Raw genomic sequence first — 20271 nt, 5'->3', positions numbered from 1 at the left:
AATAAATCGAAATCAATTACTAGTTTCTTGGTAACCTTGTGACTTTCCCTGATCCAAGCGTGAGTCTTGTGCTTCTGGTAGTATATGCATCTACTACCTTTCACACCTACTCATACTCATCCCAAGTATTGTCTCGCAGTTTTCCAAGTCACCATTCAAGAAAATCACATAACAATTTAACACACCAGATAACAAAGCGAAGATTTTATTATTTCTTGAAACTATTACATAGGTGTTCAAGTTCGCCCTGGACTATGCCTCTAATAGGCTACATCATACGATACTATGGCTACTACATAACTTGATCTTCGGATATGAAGTCCTCATCCTTGATTCCTTGCATGGTTTTCTGCTTCTTCGAGGATCATGTGGAATGCCCTTGGCCTCGGTGGCGTTTCTGGTCTTGCTGCTTTATTTTTCTTTGGGCAATTGTTTGAAAGATTCCCCCCTTCTTTACATTCATAACACAACCTCTTTTTGGATGTACACTCATTGGCATAATGCCCAGACTTTCCACACTTGAAACATGTCACCTCTTCGCCGCATTTTCCAAAGTGTTTCTTCTTACATTTACCACACCATCTTGCTTCACCTCCTCCTCCAGGATTTGAGAATTTTCTCTCCTTGTTGGACCTTGAAGATCCTTCAAACTTCCGCTTCTCTCCTACCTTATCTATTTCTAGACCCTTTTCTCTTATCTAGGCCTCTACGTTCTTAGCTGCCCTAACAACTGTTTTCAAGGTAGTTGCCATTTTGACCATTGGGCCAAAGTCTGTGGGTAATCCGTTAGCAAACCTATCAATCTTGGAGATTTCAGTAGGCACCAAGTATGAGAATAGCTTCATCCTCTCGGTGAATGCGGTGGCATACTCATCAACACTCATCTTCCCTTTCTTCAGGTTCTGAAACTCGTTGTTTAGGTCTATCAGATATATCTTCGAGCAGTACTGCATTTTCAACCGTTCCAAGAACTCTTCCCATGACATCCCTAAGGCTTCTCCTCGTGGTATCGTATCTGCCAATAGCTTCCATTAGCTCAAGACTCTAGTTTTTAGTTGTCTTATAGCGAAGACGGTTTTCTGTTTATCGCTACAGACGCAGCTCTCAAACACCATCTCCATCTCGGAGATCCAATCCATAATCTCAACCGGCTTCGGGCATCCCGAGAGACTCGGTGGTTTCGCACCCAGGAAATTCTTGTACATTCGCCCATCCTTGTCGTTTATCCCCTCCGGGCCTTCCCTTCGTTTGCCTTGAGTCCCCACTTGACTCGCTTGGCGGCTGTAGTTCCCTTCCTCAGATTGTTCGGGAATTGGCTCAGTCAGCTCAACATGTATGGTAGGTTCGTCCCTATTTTCGTGGAACATCTGTCTCATTTCTTCCCTTTGTTCAGCTAGCATAGCCCGAATCATGGCTTGAACTCCAGCCATGGTGACTGGCTTAGGTGCAACTTCTTCTACAACAGGTATTTGCTGAACCACTGGGGGTTGAGGGGGTTGGTTCCTATTTCCATTTGCGTTTACGTTTCCACTACGGGTCCTTGCCATCTTGATCTATACACCGAATAAGGTGAATCTAGATCTTTATTTAGGATTGACGTTTAAATCATCCTTATCACTCCGAAACGTTTACATGCTAGTTCTAATATCGTAGTCGTACGTTTAGAATCCTAAACACGTAAGGTTTCCAGATCCGTTCGGCAACAAACCATAGATCCGAATAAATAATAGCCTATAAGGCATAAAGCATTTAGCATATAAAAGCATTTTAGGCATAATTCCTAAAATAATCTAGTGCACACACCTCACAATCATTGCTTAGCGTTCTAAGTTTAAGTCTAGAAATAAATCCATATTCCTAGTTCGCTTAAACTAATGCCCTTATACCAACTGTGACATCCCCAAAATCACGGACAGAAAAGACCGATTTTGTTTATGCTTTATAAAAATCAGAATACTTTTTTTTTCATAAAAATGTTTCGGAATTTGTTCCCAGAAAAATACGATAAATACGTTATTAAAACATTTTCGAAGAAATGACTAGGATGGTGACGATGTCACTGGAGTGGTTGGGTGTGTAAGGAATGGTAAGGAGTGATTTTGAGGACAAAATCTAATTTAAGTGGGGGAGAGTTGTAACACCCTGTTTATTTATTAAATAAATAAATAAATTTATGAAGATATAGTAGCCGTAAAATCAATAATTTTGTAGCAGGGTGTTGGTTACGAGGAGCTATTTGATAATTTGGAAGTTGAGGGTTAAAAGTGTAAGCTCTGGACCCCATTTATAAATATTTATGAAGGTAGGGACTCTGTGGTAATTATTTGAAATTAATTTAAAGCGAAATGATGTGGAAGGGTTGAATTTGTCATAATTAAGATATTGGGTGTTGTGTGGTAAATTCTGTACCTAAGATGTAAAGGATTTAATGCGGAGGGTTAAATGGTAATTATCGGATTTAATTTGAAGAAGATTTCCATAGTCATGGTAGAAAGGGTAAAATTTGGATTACATTTGATAAGATCTTATGGGGAGGGACTAGAATGGTTTAAAGGGAAAAGTTAAAATATGAACAGGGGACAACTCCTGTCACCCTTACTTAAGCCGAGTATATATGCATCATAAACTCCCATTTCAAACCCTAAGACTTGCTCTTGAGATTAGCCGCCGCTACCCTTGGAACACCTCCAGCCGCCACTACCATTTCTTCATCTCAGGCGCCACTTGTAACAACCGAAAAATCCAACAAATTTAAATTTTTCAAAAACAACCCGATTTCATTAAATTATTACAAAAAGGTTTTCAATGCAAATCATTTAGTGTATTCCCATAATCATATTACTACAAAATCATGAGGAGCGGTACGATCACGCCTTCGCCTTGCCACAGTCTCCTGAAGAACCTGAAAAACATTAAACCACAACTGTAAGCCCGAAAGCTTAGTGAGATACCCCCAAAATACCAACCACGTATACCATACACATACCACTCTATCTCATAACGAATCACAGACCAGTCATGCATATCGGGTCTACTGTGGGACTGGTCCGCCTTGCAGGGCCTTCAGTCCACCTGGTCCACCCTCCGTGTCCAATCATGTCCCTCGAGTCTGCAGTATGGTTGGTCCGCCCGCATTGGGCCTTCAACTCACCTGGTTCACTCTCTGAGTCTACAGTATGACTGGTCCGCCCGCATCCGGCCTTCAATCGGCCTGGTCCACTCTCCGAGCCTCGGCACGTCTGCTCCGCCCTCGTGGGGCCTACAGCCTATCCGGACCGCTCGCTGGGCCTTCGGAATAACCGGTCCGCCCTGGGTATCTTGGCCTACAGCACAAAGCAGGACCCGCCTCAACCCAACTCCAGTCCAAACAACTATGTGCACATAGACATACAATCACAAAACAATTCATATTCAGGCAAACCGATCTAGCAGATCACATACCACAACATACTCTAAAAGGATACCGACCTAACCGGTCACTAGCATAGCATCATCCTATCTACCAGGATATTGACCTTAACCAGGTCTCTAACGAGTACCATCCTAACTACCAGGATGCAAACATATCAAAACAATAGCATAACAATAGATACCCGGATCTCAATCCGATAAAAGGGTCGGCCTTAGTGCCTTAGACCCTGTTGATATAGTGAGGATAAATCACCTCGAAACTGCCGGCTGAAAGGATAAGATCCCGCTGCTCCGAACTCCGACACGAACTCCTCCACTGAACACCAAAACACTCAACTCAATATATATCCTTATTTACCAAAATACCCTTGGAAGACAACTGGTCAACCCTTGGACAAGGTTAAAGTCAACCCCTGACTGACTCTACTCGCCGAGTCAACCCGATGACTCGTCGAGTCCCCAAGCTCAGAACTTCCCTCAATCCGCAACCTGACTCGTCGAGTCACCCCGAGACTCGCCGCGTCCAACCACTCTGAGTCCACTCGCACCCAAATCACCGAGTCATCCCTTGACTCACCGATTCTCGACTCAACCAGAAAATATTGGGACTCTTCGACAAGACTCGCCGAGTCTAAGGCTATCTTCAACCTACTCGCCGAGTTGTTCATCCAACTCGTCGAGTTCTAGCTCATCTTCAAGCAACTCATCGAGTCCACCCTTGTGACTCGCCGAGTACCACCGGTCTGAATCCATACAGAAGCATTCCAGGCCATGCAATTGATCCAAAACATAGATCTAGCCTCCTACAACCCATCCATCACGTAAAGTGGCAAACTTTACGTGAATCCATGAAGATATAGGCATTATACACATTAGGGATAAGGTTTGGGACAAGATAGCTTCACTACATACTCAATCACAGGGACTTTCAGGCATTCCAACCCTTCTCTATTCCAGATCTGAGGTAGCAACCTCAGATCTAACCTCTAGACTCCAAAACACCAATAGATGTGATCTCAACACCCCGAAAAATGAAGAATCTAGACAATAGCAGCTCAAGAACGAGATATTACCTTCAAAGAATGCCCCAACAGCAATGAAACTCGAATCCAAGCAAAACCATTTGATCCAAGCCTTTTCTCCTTCAAGATTTCTTCAACTAGCACTTCTCCAAGCTCCAATTTGCCCAACAATGGTGTTCCTCCACGAAATTAGGGTTTCTAGGGCTCAAGGGGAATCAAAGAGGCTGGGGAGGAAACATAATGTTCTTTATATAGAGCTCAACCCCGAGAATTAGGGTTTTCTCCACTCAGCACCTACTCGCCGAGTCCATCTTTGGACTCACCGAGTAGGCCACTTGACACGCGACCAAAGTCACGACCCTACTCGCCGAGTCCATCCATGGACTCGCCGAGTTTCCCTCCAAAACTTACACTTTTATCCCTTCAACTCTACTCTTGCTATTCCGAGATGTTACACCGCTGCTCGCTATCGTCGAAGTCGCAACACCTTGCTGAAGCTCTTGCTGCCGATGACCATGAGGGCCACCAAGAAACGAAGATAGGTGGGTTGTTGCCGCCATGTGCTTGCTAGATCGCTCCACAATCGTAGCCACCACCTCCTTTCCACCATCTCAGTGTTGTTTCCCTAGTACTGCGCCCAAGCCACAGGTCGTCGTTGCTTCGTCGACCTCATGCCTTTTCCAGTCGCCATTGTTGCATCTCTGCCGCCGCCCTCTCGCTTCTGTTTAAGATACCATTGCCATTTGTGTACTCAAGTGATCGTTCCACTCGCTTCAATCGCCGCCATGCGGCTGTGTCGCCGACGATGCTGTTGGACGCTGCTGCCTCCGACGAGGATAAGGGTGCCGTTGGAATAGCATTGACTGTCATTCCTGTTTCATTCCGCCACCACCAGCCACCGTGGGAGGTTGTTGTAGAGGTATTCATGGGTGTGTGTGGTGTTGTTGTGTGTTGGAAGCCGTAGGAACCGTTGCCACCACCGTGAGGTGGTGGCTGCCGCCTCATGCCGTCGTGTACCACCGCGGGTGGGTGTACTTTTATGTGTATATGGTTTTTAATTAGATTAGGGTGTGCGTGTGTTAATCAGTTGGGTATTGTAATTGTAACAAATCTGAATAGTGAAGAAAATCCATCACCACCACCGTTAGGTGGTGGCTGCCGCCTCCTGCTGCCACCGGCCGGCGTGTCGGGTGGCGGTGTGCTTAATTGTGTTGGATTTGCTAGTTTGGGGATGTTTAGACAAGAGACTAAAACCCTAATGGGCCCAATGAGGCTTAATGGACATAAAAGCCCAAACATGTGATCAATGGGCTAAAGGAAACCCTAATGGGTCTAATGGACCCTAATTGACCCAATAAAACCCTAATGAGATTAATGATATTCTTGTAGGCCTAATTGACCCTATAATTCCCTAATTAACCTAAAAGCCCAACAGATTGATAAATGGGCTAATATTTGGATTGGAAAACCCTAATGCCAGTAAAACCTTAATTTGGGAAATTAATTGGGACTCATGGGAATTATTTAATAACTTGAGAAATTAAATAATAATCATTGGAAATGATTGATCTAAGTGATATTGGACTTGATGGATTAAGTCCTTAGTGGATTAAGTACTTAATGGGTTAAGTAGGAAACTTAACCCTAATCGGCATTATATGTGAAACCCTAACTTCACTTAGGTTTATTGTTGGGACTTTCTTTTGGTCCTTGATGATTGGATTATTAATGGGCTATCCGAGAATAACTATATGGAGTAAAATAATTTAATGGGCCTAGGGTAAGTCCCATGTAAGGGGTTGGGCCCAATTTGGAAAATTGGGCCATAGATGAGCCATAGTTGGGCCTTAATGATTGTATAAAGTTGGGTCTTAGAATAAGACCATGTATAAGCTTGGGCCTAATTTGGAAAATTGGGCCATATGATGGGCTTTGACTCATAGTTGACTTTTGGGCCTATGGATTGGGCCTTGGACTTGAATGAGCCAAGCTTGGGGTAATGTAGTAATTATCCAAAGAATGTACAATTGGTTATGTGTTGGGACCCAATTATTAATTGGGTGTTATTTTGGTGTTGACAGTTCGGGAATCTGTCAGCCAACAGATGGGGTCGAGTTTGCGGGACTTCAGCAAGTGTGGGATTGTGTCTTCGGGACTTCAGCAAAGTGAGGTGAGTTACCTTCCAGTAGCGGTGGGTCTACGGCCACAATGTCGGCCCACCAGTAGGAATTGTTGATAGATGATTGTCTTTGTGATAATTGTATGTTTTTGCTATTACCTGTTATGTTTATGTGCTAGCATGATATGATGTTATGTGATAGTGGTAGTAGGGAGTGAAATAGTCCTCGGTTACCGGTCGATAGGGCAGAAGGGGTACATTAGTACCCAAATATGCTAGACAGATTATGATATATGTGATATGATATTATGTGGTAATAGTAGGGGTGAAATAGTCCCCACTTACCGGTCGACTGGACCGAAGGGGTAGGCCAGCACGCAAATATTCTAGGCAGTATATGACTTATGTGTTTATGCTATGCTTTTATGTGGTAGTGCTAGGAGGTGAAATAGTCCCTAGCATCTGTTCGAGAGGACCGAAGGGGAGACCAGCACCCAGATATGCTTGTCAGTATCTGGTCGAGAGGGCCGAAGGGGAGACGAGCACCCAGATATGCTAGTCATTATCCGGTCGAGAGGACCGAAGGGGAGACCAACACCCAGATATGCTAGTCAGTATCCGGTCGAGAGGACCGAAGGGGTAAGTCAGGCACCCAGATATGCCTGACAATATATGTATGTTATGTGATTATATGGTATGTCGTATGATGGGGGAACTCACTAAGCTTCGTGCTTACGGTTTTCAGTTTTGGTTTCAGGTACTTCGTGTTTAAAGGAAAGGAGCCGGCTTGATCGCAGTGCATCACACTATGGTTTTCCGCACATGAGATAATTGGGGTTACACTTTGATATTGTTTTATGATAACATGTTTGATTATTTCTACTTTCCTTTTGACATGACATGATATTACAAATGTTTTATTACACTGTTGGTTTTATAAGGACGTATATAAAAATGAAATTTTTGGCCTGTATTTTTGGGATGTTAGATTATTAGTCATATTATTATTATTATTATTATTATTATTATTATTATTATTATTATTATATAAGCGTTTAAACAATACTTTCCAACCACTATGTACAGACAGGGGCCAGACATAAAACACCGGAGGGCAGGACCATTTTGGCGTATAGCACTTCTGAAATCCAACAACCCTATGCAGCCCTTTAAACCAGACACCCCATACCGCAGGTAGTTAAAAAGATATTATAACGACACTTATATAAGTCATAATAATAGGTCAAATATTTATTACAAATTTATAATAACAATACTAGTTTTAAATATAAACTATATTTAAAATAGGGTAATAACTTACTTACAATGGGATTTTAGCTAGGAGTCGGGCTCTACAGGGGCAGAACTTCATCTCTGAATCTTTCTAAGAAAGATTCGTGCAGTGCTTCAGCGCTCACCTTACTATACTAAAAACTACAGAAAGAGAAGTCGAATCACGAGGGAACGAAATGCTCGGGGGATAAGAAGAGAAAGACTCTTGAATCAAGAGAATGGTGCAAGAAATATGAGAGTCCAAGCCTCTTATTTATAGTAATTGAATTTACAAAAACTACCCTCCATAATTACTTAATGACCTTATAGTTATATAAACAACTAAACACCCCTTTATATTACTATTTTAAATAGATTTAATGATATTTGTACTAAACTAATGACGAAAGAACTCAACATTAGTCTTATAATGACCGCATCGTCGATACATTTCTAATGATATATACATAAGTATATATATGTGTACATATATATGATTTATACTTTATTTTAATACGTAAATATGCTATTATAATTTGTAACTCATTCATACGAAATCCGTTTTTGACGTTACTTATATCCACGCGTAGGTGGAGACGTACTCTACAACTTTCGTTTAGACTCCGTCGGCTAATTTTGATTTTATTTTTAAAGTTATATTTTTAACAGGCCGGGATAGGATTGGTCCGTTAAAATCTCATAAGTTCTTCATCCGATGTCCATTTTTGTCTGTCTTTTTATACATATGCTACTAATAACGAGATCTTCGATTCTCGTTTAGTTTGTGTCAGCTAAAAAATGCTCGATCTAATACTCGAACTTTGGGCTGTACACCGCTAAGCCGAAACTTCGAAAAATCGTAACTTCCTCATAAGAAGTCAGATTTGGGCGTTCTTTTTATGGACGCTCTCAAGTTAACATATTGTATGACTTTCGTTTAGATTACTAAGGCTAAAAAGAAGCTATATCATAAATTAAGTATTTACGTCTTCACGGTGTCGTGCCAGTTCCATCGCTAAACTTCGACGGGTCATAACGTCTTCGTTATAACTCAGATTTCGGCGGTTTTTATATGTACGGAAACCTTGTAACATATACTAAAACTTGGTTAAGATTATTTATTCTAAATAATATTTTTCCAAAAAGTCATTTTCAACAATTATTGCCTCTAAATTGACTTGCCCGGATCTACGAGCGTTACAGCTAAGCGATAAGGTACTTCGGCTATCAGAGTCGCATCAGGAACGAAGTCAATTCGAAACTACGCTTGCCTCTACGGAGGCACTCAAGGGAAGTCATTCGGGAACACATGTGGATATTCCCGAACAACTGGTATATCATCCATAGTTTCCTTAACCTTCTCCTGGGTATCCATAACATAGGCGACAAATCCAGAACAACCCTACTGAAGATAGTGTGTGACCCTAGCTGATGAACATAAGATCGGCCTGCACTAAACACCATCTCCTTGAATCACCAGCTCTCCCCAACTTGGGGCCTGGATACGCACCAACCTAGAATTCCTTCCGTAATTTCAACCCAATCTCCGTTAATAATATATGAATTTTATTGATTTTTCCGTCAAACTTCTTGGGTTAGAAAATCAAGTAAGGATATAGTTATAATTCTATACGAGTCGGAAAACCAAAAATCAAATGAAAACTCGATTTTTCTTGAAAAATACCATGTTCACGGCTAGGACGAGTTTACGGCCGTAAACTCGTGTACGGCCGTAAACCTGTTTACGGTCGGCGCTAGTTGGACCCCACCACCGACCATACCCCCAACCTGTAAATACATGACCTCCACCCTTATTTGAACATTTCTTGGCCGGAGACACCCTCTTTCTCTCTCTAACCCTCTTGACTGTAAACACTAAAAGCCCCTCCTTTCATCCTAAAAACACCGGAAATCATCATTTGGGGCTGTTTGTGAGCATCTGGAACACGTTTTCGTCGAAATCAAGCACCCCTTGTTCTCGAGTTTATGGATGTAAACCCTTCAATCTTCAAAAGCCGCAAACCCCTCAAAAGACAGTTCACGGCCATAAACCTTATTCACGGCCGTAAGCCCTGTTCACAGCCGCAAACCCACTTCACGGCCGTAAACTCCTATTTACGGTTGTAAACAATTCTTATGGGGTGAAAAGCCTATTCCCTCGATTCAAAAAAGTCCCAGTAACATTCCTTAACCGAAAACAAGCGTTTATTTAACACTTTATCTAACGAAATCGCTAATTTAGATACGTATATGTATTCATTGATATTAGGATTCCGTTAACTACCACGTGCATAAACTCGAGGGTCTTCCTGTTCAATCCTTTGCACTCAACAAATTGTGAGTTCATACCCCTACGCTTTTATAGTTTTTAAAATGTTTTCAAGGGGGATACAAGACAAACATTAAGGTTTTCATAAGTTAATAACGGATGCAATTTCAACGGTTTTGTATTAAACATTTAGATATTTATCGCTTTGGTAATATGCGGAGCATAAGGGACACTTTATAAAACCTAATTGCATAGTTTTCACAACAGTACATGAACAAAACATACACTCAAACTATAATAAGTATGGTTTGGGGAATTCAGTACCAGTTTTACAGATTCAAACCACGAACAAGGTTGAACACATTAACTATGACAGCTTTAGTTTATCCATTATTACATATAGATAACAAGAGTATCCTACCAAAAAATTATTTTGCATATAATTATTTATACTCTACACGGTATACAAACGATTCCAAACATGTGAACAACAGAACAACACGTAAACTAGTTAATACATGATTGTGAGATCTCTCTTCATTGTACCCTTCGGGGTACTAGTAAATCCTCACCTTTAGTATAACCAGAGTCTCCTGGAGGGAGAGCGTGAAATTTTTGAATAGATCTATTCGGGACCAACAATTCCGCACCTTAACTATTAGCTACAGTTAGGCAGGCATGCCTGGGGTGACAAATTTTGTAACGTACAACGCCTGAAGAAATATCAAGGAGGTGACCGGTCACATTAGTATGGTTATACGAACTCACAATAGTATAAACTAACCTTTGTTTACGGGATTTTCCTTCTTCAATAGTGTTATTTTAATTAATAAGAGTACCTACTTACTACACTGGAGGGTATTCCAGGGATACAACTTTTGGTTTTATTTTAAGTAATAAAACTACTTTACGTACTGGTGGTAGCCAGGGTTTTTCGAACAAAACTTACTTACATACCGATGGTAGCCAACATTTTTCGAACAAAACTGAATTTACATACCGGTGGTAGCCAGGGTTTTCAAACCGAACTCATCTTACATACTAGTGGTAACCAGGGTTTTGATACAAACACTATTTTACTTATAAAGAAAACAAATAATTTGTACAAATTTAGTGACTAGTTTTCAATATAAAAACATACTTATGAACTCACCACTTTTATGTTGAAACGTTTTCAAAACCACTTTTATTCTCAGGACAACGACAGACAAGTACCTTTGCCAGATTTTGGAGAAGACAGAGCATGTTAGAGTGGCGTCTTTTACTTTTTGTTATATACTGATGTATACAAAATATGTTTTGCAAACAGATGTAAATATTCTTATGTAATGTAATGGTCTAACTCATCATCAACCATATCATTCCCTTCATCGTTTGAATGATTGTTCAAGATTCCATGTTCATCTACATCAACATCATTATGGAATTCACTAATGTCTACATCTACATCAAATTGTATGTTAGACTCATCCACATTGTATTCACTGTCATCAGAATCATCTCCATTATCCTCAGAACCATGGACACTCTCGTAATAGAAAGCCTCTCCACTATCATCACTTACCATACCCTTTAGATAATCCACTTCTGGTTGTTGTTCAAATGAAGTTTCAACATTAAACTCAGCATCATAATCAACATAAAGTGAGTAATCCTCTATAAATGGTTCATGGCCATCAACTGTTGCGGTATTAGCTCCATCATCAGCTTGGCAACTTGGTTCCTGTACATGGCAAGTTCCCAATGGTTCTTTAGTTTCAACTGCACTAGTGATCACTTCTTCTTGAGTTTCAATTTCATGATTCACCACTTCCTCTTGAATGACATGACTTTGTTTGCTAGCTTGTGACCTTATAAATGACATAATACTCTTTGAGTAATAATGCCCTTCATCAACATCTGATACTTGTGACTACACATAATGAAGGTTCATAGACTTGTCTATATCAAGCTTTCTACTACATGATCATGCTTCTCTCCTACAAGGTTTCTTTCTATTCATTTCAGGTGACACACTATTAGGCTCCAACTCTTCAATAACAACTTTACAAGGAGAATTGTAATAACTAGCTACCCTTGTCTGATCAGTTTCAATATACACCCTAATAAGTCTATGTTTAGGGACATATGATACCATTTTAAGTACATTGTGGTCATTACCTAAAGGCATTAAGCCGTAGTCCAAGGGGTATTCAGGGATACAGAAATGGTAGTAAAGGGTTTGCTTGGTTTTGTACTCTAGTTCTCGGACCATGTCGTCAAGATCATGAACTGAAAATAGACCAGTGTCAACATCATCTACATATGCTACAACACCATCAACGTATTTCCTTCCAGGCGCTTTAGTGAAGACACCACTGTAGTGTATCTTCAACGTGAAATAGTTGTCAAATCCTTCTACAAACACAAAAAAAGAGAGAAATCAATGATTTCTCTACGTGAACACAATCAACCAAGAAAAAACAAGTTTTTTTTGTAGTATTGTACCGTATCTTTTTCCTAAGTCCTCCACGGTTACAAAATTTTCTCGAAAACACCATATTTATTGCACCATTGCAATTCCTGCAGCTTAAAACCCTAAATCCCAATTTCTGTTCTTGCTTTTACGATAGGAATGAACCCGATGAATACAGATGTAACTGGTTATCTTCTTGGGAGAGGGACGGGTAGTGACATGCAAACAATAGGCAATCATTTCATATTAAATAGAGAAGGTTACAACTGAAATGACGAAATTACCCCTGTAATATAAAATTAAAAAATGAGTTAACGGTGAAATGCTAATGAAGTGAGCCGGAAGAACCAAACACTACAAGAAAAAAGGGTATCAAAGACTAACAAAAACAATCTCTACTAATTAATAATCAGTATCTAATAAGCATCAAGGACTAATTTCGCTAGTCCCCAACCAGTCCCAAATAGCTAGTCCTAGATACTCAATTTTTTATACATCATGAACTGAAAATCAGTCCCTAGTAAGTGTTAGTATTAGAGACCGAAAACCAGTCTTTGATACTATCTTGGTCAGTCTCCAATATGTTTCCATTAGGTGCCCGACTCTATGTAATATCAGTCCTTAATGATATCTTTTAGGCACTGAAGATCAGTCACTTATACTATCTCATTTAGTCTCTAATATGTTTCCTTTATGTCATCATTTTATGGATTATCAACCATTGATACTATCTTTCGAAGACTAATTATTGGTCCTTGATACTATCTCATTTAGTTTCCGATTATATATGCATTATTCGGGTCACATTTTATTACACAGTAGTCCTTGAAACTATCATTTAGGGACTAAATATTAGTCTTTAGCGACGTATCATTTATAATTCATCTGGATCCCCATTATGTGTCATGTTAGTCTCTAAGTCCTCAATGAGTTATCAAGGATGAAATATCAGTTTTAAATACTTGATATGTCAGTACCATATAGCTTTTATAACTACCAATTTATACAATGGAATTCATGTAAATCACAAAGTGACAAAACAAAAAACTAGTAATAAATCAATGAACAATATTCGAATATCTTCAAATCCAAACATTAAGACAATAAACTATAATTGACTAATAATCAAATCACTAATAAGTAGAGTAGATGTGGAAATAATACCAAACTTTAACAAAAGATCATGACTAAGACTCTATATATGATATATGCATTATGTCCTCCTGTATAGGATCTTCCTCTTCATTAAAAGGGAAGAGTAAATTTTAGGAATTTTAGGAATTAACCTCAAGATCATAAATTTTGTAATTTTGTGCACCTAGACGTTTTGGTTGTTGATAAGATTGATAGGTCCTTTTTTCTCACAACAGGTCCACTTGATGTCTTACATTCAAGGGGTAGTGTTTTATGCTTTCTACAAACACTTTTCACAATCTTTTGCTCCAGGTTACATTTATATCACGAGTTATGATCATTACAACTAAAATTAGTTTGGCATGTTTCTTTTCTTTACTTTGGGAGAATTTGTACCTAACATAGTAAAAAAAAAAAAAAGACATTTCAATATAACATATAAAACTGATATCGATATGTTATAACTAAAAAGTAATTAGTCGATAAACTATTCACTACAACAATATATGCTATTTTAGTGGCACTTTTCATTTGCCCACAAGAAAAAAATATTTATGGCACATATTTTGTGACAGTAAATTCTCATTCAATTCTAGAAATCATGTTACTTGTAGTAACATATTATGTTAGCTATAATATATAACATATAAAAACTAATTAAATTGTAGTCTATGGAAAATAATATAAATTTCATAGTTTTTCATCAATTCTTTTAGATATTTTGAATCGAATGTCTAAATAAATGTCAAATAAGTCAAAATGTTAAACCAAGTACGTCATAAACATAAAGTATAACAAACAAAAGCTTAAAAAAAACCTTGAAATGTCATTGTAGTTGAACTTTTTCCCCAAACTTAATGCTAGCTCTTTTCTATATGCAATACTACCAATTATGTGTCAAAAAAAAAAATTAAAGACAATTTAAAAAGATACTAAATGTTAATGAATTTGTAATAGTTAATAAGACTCTATGAAAGCACAAACTTATCATGGATGATTCACACAAACTTATAATGGGTGATTCAGACATTAAATGATCCCTTGATTTGTAAGCTGTAATAATTACCTATTTCTGGAGGATAACAAACACAACAATCTTATAAACCCATCCATACGTCTTAATGATGGGAACAATAATAACATCTTCAACTAAGAACCATATCTCTCTTAGCAAAGTTGGGTTACAAGTGTACGCATCACAAGTGATATTCTACATACCTTACTAATTGGAATAAGAGCTTAAAAGATAGAGAATGAAAAATATTCTATTTTAACATATTTCAAAGAATAGACAAGAAAATAGTTTTACTTGAATTTTCAAATGCAAGAATCTTGTTTTTCTCGTATAGCAGATCCATTATAAGATTATTGACCTGAGTAAATAAACCATCATATGAAACCAGCCACTGTTGCAAGTTCTATATAAGCTGCATAAAAAATAAAAGCATATATTAGTTCACTTTTATTTATTCCACGTTACATGAAATTTAAAAAAAAAATGGCATGTTGCTTTAACACATAGTTATTTACAGAAAAAGTATTATATTGAACACATTGGTAAACATAATATATATATATATATATATATATATATATATATATATATATATATATATATATATATATATATATATATATATATATATATATATATATATATATATATATATATATATATATTTGTTATGCTTTTCCCATTTACTAATTAAAATCATAAATCTACGTTGGTATATATTATGAATACATCTAATCAACAATATTGAAACCCAAGCAAATATGAAGTAAAATAAAAATTAATAAATCCACTATTGAGAGAAGCAGCTATCAACATCAAATAGTTTCTTCGTTTAAATAGAAAAAATAGGACATAGGCAAAATGGAATAATTTTTTTTATTCAATTCCATCATTACGTTTGAAAGTGAATGGAGTTATGAATTCAAGATACAAATATAATGTAATTCATCAATTCGTATTTTGTAAGGGTGCATGAGAATTGAGAAACTGACAGACAGGCAAAATTGTATTAGTTACCATCGCAATTTGGGGACCCAGATTGATTCTATTTGCTTAGAGACGGGGGTTTAATGGATGTTGGCATGACATCCTTCTTCAACAAGCCACCTCTCAACCCTAAAATGCAATAATAAACAATGAAATCGAAGAAAGATGAAAAACCATGATCAGTATCGTGTTAATGCGGATTTAAAACTCACCACAGATTTGTAACTTGATCTCCGATGATTGTTGGTTTCATGAACTCTGGTCCAAGCTCGACCAAGTCTTCATACGATTCATAGCCCATGTTTTCAAAGTATGAATGGAAATATGAGAGTGAGGATGGTTTTTTGCCCTCTTTTTATAATTTGGGACCTATATGCGGGGCTTTGAAAATTTTGGACATAAAGGCAGGGAAGAAAAAACCAAAAAATGATTATTAAAATAAACTAAAATTTAAAGTGGCATAAAAATATATATTTTAAATAATAACAAAAAATTAAATGGTATATAACTTGGGTACGAAATACGTGTGTTGTTGCGCGAAATATAAATTAAATTTGAAAGTAATGCATGTTTATCAAGGTTTCGAAAATAAAATCAGTATTATTGTTTTTGCTACTCATCCTTTGTGGTAATGGTAGCGGTGATGGAGGGAGGTGGAGATGGTAGTGACATACGTGTTGATGGTTGTGGTGGAAGAGGGGTGAAGGTAATGGTAGTGATAGAGGTAGTGGTGGTGGTGGACTATTAATGACAACAATAGTGGTGATGGTAAAGGTAGTGGTGATGGTGACGAAGGCATGGAGATGGAGATGATGGTTCTTGTAGTAGTAGTGGTAAATTGCTAGTGGCGACGGTTGTGGCAATGGTAGAGGTGGTTGTTATATCAATGACTGAAATTCAGACCCTAATAAGTTACCTACATAATTAAAACTAACACAAGTCTATTAGGGACTGACATTCAGTCTCACATAACTTTCCCTCAGAAGTAAAAACTTTGTGATAGCATATGCGAAATTGAAATCCCCAATGTGTTTCCCACCAAACTTAAACTAGCACAAATTAATTAAGGACAGAACTTTAGTCTCTAATATTTTGGCCAGTCTCTAATAATTTGCATATTATAATCAGTCCTAGATAGTATCTACGACTAATTTATCAGTCTCAAATACATGGTATATAGGATTGATTAATCAGTATATGATATTTTAGTCATAAATACCCTTTTTTTTTATTGTAGTGAAATGTTGAAAGTTTTGAAACCACAAAGATCATCTGTGAGGTTTTTGAACTTAATGACTAAACTTGATATTTTTGAAAACATTAGAACCATTTTTGAAGTTTTGTCATTTTTTTTAAATAAGACAAAACATCATAAACGGTCCACATGGTAGTGAAATGACATAAATGTCCTCCGAATATTATAATCAAATAATAATTAACGGCTAAAAACTAACAGAGTTAACAAAAAGAACCAAACATCAAAAGTTTTGAAAGTACAGCAACCATCTGTGAAATTTTTGATCCCTAAAAACTAAACTTTAGATTTAAGGAAACCATAAAGACCATTTATATTCGATGTTGTATTTTTTTTTTTCTTTTTTAAGTGTATTGTAATTTTCCTTTCAAGTTAATGTAATTTTAGTTCTTATCAAAATTAATTTGTTTAAATTGACTGTTTTTTATATAAATTAATTTTAGTTAAATTAAATAAAAAAAACATGGCAAAAGTGTCAAAACATACCGTCTAAATAACAAAATTTTAAAGAAGTATGACAAATCTCAATTGACTTAGTAGTATAACAAAATTTTAAAAAAGTGTCAAAACATTGTAAAAGTCAACTTCCTCTGGCCTTAACAAAGATCAATAGTTGTTTTTGACCGTTTTGCCCCTAGCCATAACCAAGCAAGGAATTGTATGGACAGTTTTGCCCCCAAGCATTTTAATGTAAAGAATATCTATAAGCAACGTAACAAACGTTGGCCACTATTTTGGGTAAACCAAGCAGGGTTCAAACTTACGTAAGACAAGAGCTAACCAGTTTCTTGCATGGCTACACTTTGCTTCCATCGAAGGCTACTTTTGTAAATCAACTCAAAAAAGACTTTCATAAAACAAGAAAAAATATTCATATTCCCCCTATCATCGCATATACAGAAAGCTAGCGTAAATTCCCTTGGTTACAAAACACCGAAGACAATGGAGGTTTTCTCTTCCTTCTTATCTGGAATTGCTTTACTTTTCCAGAAGGACTTCCTCATAACCCTAACCTCTCATTTCTTTCAAACTATTGTTTAACTTGAACTACAAGACAATCAATCACCTCCCCATGCACTCCATCAATCCATCGATCTCTCTATATATACACATATATGTATCAATATTTATCCAATCCATGCACATACTCAATCACAATTCATAACTTAGATTTATTTGATGCTAGAAATGTCGAAGTCGAACGAAATAGTCTTCTTTGATTTGGAAACAAACGTGCCAAGAAACCCTGGGCAAAAATTCTGGGTGTTAGAATTTGGAGCAATGGTGGTTTGCCCAAGAAAGCTGGTGGAGATAGAAAATTACTCCACGTTGATTAGACCCGGTGATTTGTCGGTGGTAGGGGTGAATCCAGCGAGGTGCCATGGGATCTCTCGAGGAACAGTTTTGAAAGCTCCAACTTTCGAACAAGTTGCTGATAAGATATTCGAGATTTTGAATGGTAGAATATGGGCTGGACACAACATTCAACGATTTGATTGTGTCAGGATAAAAGCGGCGTTTGAAGAGATTGGAAGACCTGCTCCGGAGCCTGTGGCGTTGATTGATTCTTTATGGGTTTTGTCGGAGAAATTTGGTAAACGAGCTGGTAATATGAAGATGGCTTCATTGGCTTCTTATTTTGGTCTCGGTGAACAAAAACATAGGTACAATTGTACGAAGATCTCATATATATCATGTTCAAATTATACGAAATTGAAGGGTTAGTTAATGAAGATCATTGGTTTCTTTGAAAACAGGAGTCTTGATGACGCTCGAATGAATCTCGAAGTGCTCAAACATTGCGCTACGGTGTTGTTCCTGGTAACAATTATTTGAATTTATATATAAACCACAAAATTTTCATCATTTGATGTCGATTTTTCGTGTTGTTTGATGTTTCTCTTGTTATGTTATTCAAGGAATCATCACTCCCTGGTATTCTAGAGAATCAATGGCAGCATAATTCGTCTCCCAGCATGACAACGAGAAGCCGAAGCGATTTAATGGTATTTAAGTTTCTTGATTTGTTCATGTGATTTGTAATGGTCGAGTTATTATCATGTATTGATTGCATATATGTGATAAATGAAGGAACCTAGCGTGTCGACTTCTATAAACAAACCATGGTATAAAAAAGAATCGATATCGACGACAATGAACAAAGGATGGAATCAAACGGAATCTAGCATATCGAGAACAATGAACAAACGATGGAATCAAGAGGCAACACCGACGATGATGACGACAAGAAGTAGGAGCAAAATTTATGGTGAAGAAACTAGCCGGAAATCTCCTTCTTCCGTTCTCAATCGGCGGCGCGTGGTTCCGTATCCTACCGGAAGTCTTGGACAGGTTCAGTAATTATGAACCACCATTGACTTTTCTCGATTCTAATGATTGATAGAAAGGAAGATTCACCCTTTTCTTCTCTCTCTTTTTAAACAGATGACTGAAAAGGTGAAAAACATACTGTGTAATGCGCGAAACACGCCGTTGAATAATCTTCTGAAGCATTCCCATACGCTGTTCAGATGAAGGGAAATGGAATCTGGGGATTTTGTTAGAAATTTAGCCATTTAATCGAAGCTTACTGATGTATGGAAATGGAGAAAGCTGAGAAGAATGGCAAACTAACCTTGTTTCTTTGATTCGTTGAAATTCTTTGATTTTTTATTGTAAATATAAATTATTTGATTTATATAACCCATGTAATAATACATGTATCCATTCGAATAATTTAAGATTCTTTGTTTCATTAAATATTGCAACGTTCATGTGTTCACTTATAATTGAATTGATTGCGGATTATATGAAGGCAGATTCTTTTTTGGAATTAAATTGGGACGTTTATATCGGATTCAAAGAGAATAAGTGAATCAAATCAAAGCGATTTGATTGGTTTATCCTTTCATTTCATTCCCATATCAGTATGAAAAACCATGAAATCCAGGTTAACGATTTAGAGGGGAGAATCAACCTTTAAGGCGGATTGATAAATTTGGATAGTTGGGCCGGGTGATGATAAAACGAAGAGGACGGGTGAACAATAATGCAAGAGTAAATTACATAGGTTGTCTACAATGGTGGAGCAGATTCAAGAACGAAGGCTCACATAGTAAAAATATATTAAAGTATAATGTTATATTCGAATAAAGTAATATAATAAAAAATTTAGAAGAAAAAATTACAAAGAATTAATTTGTCTCCATTAACCTCAATCTTCAAGCGTTTTCAACTAAATAAAAGCATCACGTTGTGGGTGCAAAGTTATTCATAAATGACTTTGTAATTGTTTGATTCTTGTAGGCTTACTTGAATGCGGTATTGATGTT

The 20271-nt window shown here is 37.4% G+C and overlaps 1 protein-coding gene and 1 long non-coding RNA gene across 2 annotated transcripts; one reads left to right on the top strand and one right to left on the bottom strand.

The window, feature by feature from the left end:
• Positions 1-14890: 14890 nt before the first annotated feature.
• Positions 14891-16008, bottom strand: LOC145000126 (uncharacterized). The gene is made up of 3 exons (XR_013661132.1): positions 15897-16008; positions 15715-15813; positions 14891-15109 (listed from the first exon to the last, which is right to left on the bottom strand). It is a non-coding gene; the product is annotated as an uncharacterized LOC145000126 (long non-coding RNA).
• Positions 16009-17974: 1966 nt separating this feature from the next.
• On the top strand, positions 17975-19669 carry LOC145001222 (Polynucleotidyl transferase, ribonuclease H-like superfamily protein). The gene is made up of 5 exons (XM_078960578.1): positions 17975-18603; positions 18697-18760; positions 18859-18945; positions 19031-19291; positions 19385-19669. Exons 1-5 carry the CDS (start codon positions 18119-18121, stop codon positions 19472-19474), a joined length of 987 nt encoding a protein of 328 aa, XP_078816704.1. The 5' UTR covers positions 17975-18118; the 3' UTR covers positions 19475-19669.
• The last annotated feature ends 602 nt before the right edge of the window (positions 19670-20271 follow it).

The sequence above is a fragment of the Lactuca saligna genome, chromosome 6 (genome assembly GCF_052625555.1).
Source record: "Lactuca saligna cultivar CGN05327 chromosome 6, ASM5262555v1, whole genome shotgun sequence".
In the NCBI taxonomy this organism is placed as follows: Eukaryota; Viridiplantae; Streptophyta; class Magnoliopsida; order Asterales; family Asteraceae; genus Lactuca; species Lactuca saligna.
This window is presented reverse-complemented; position numbering and strand designations above follow the sequence as displayed.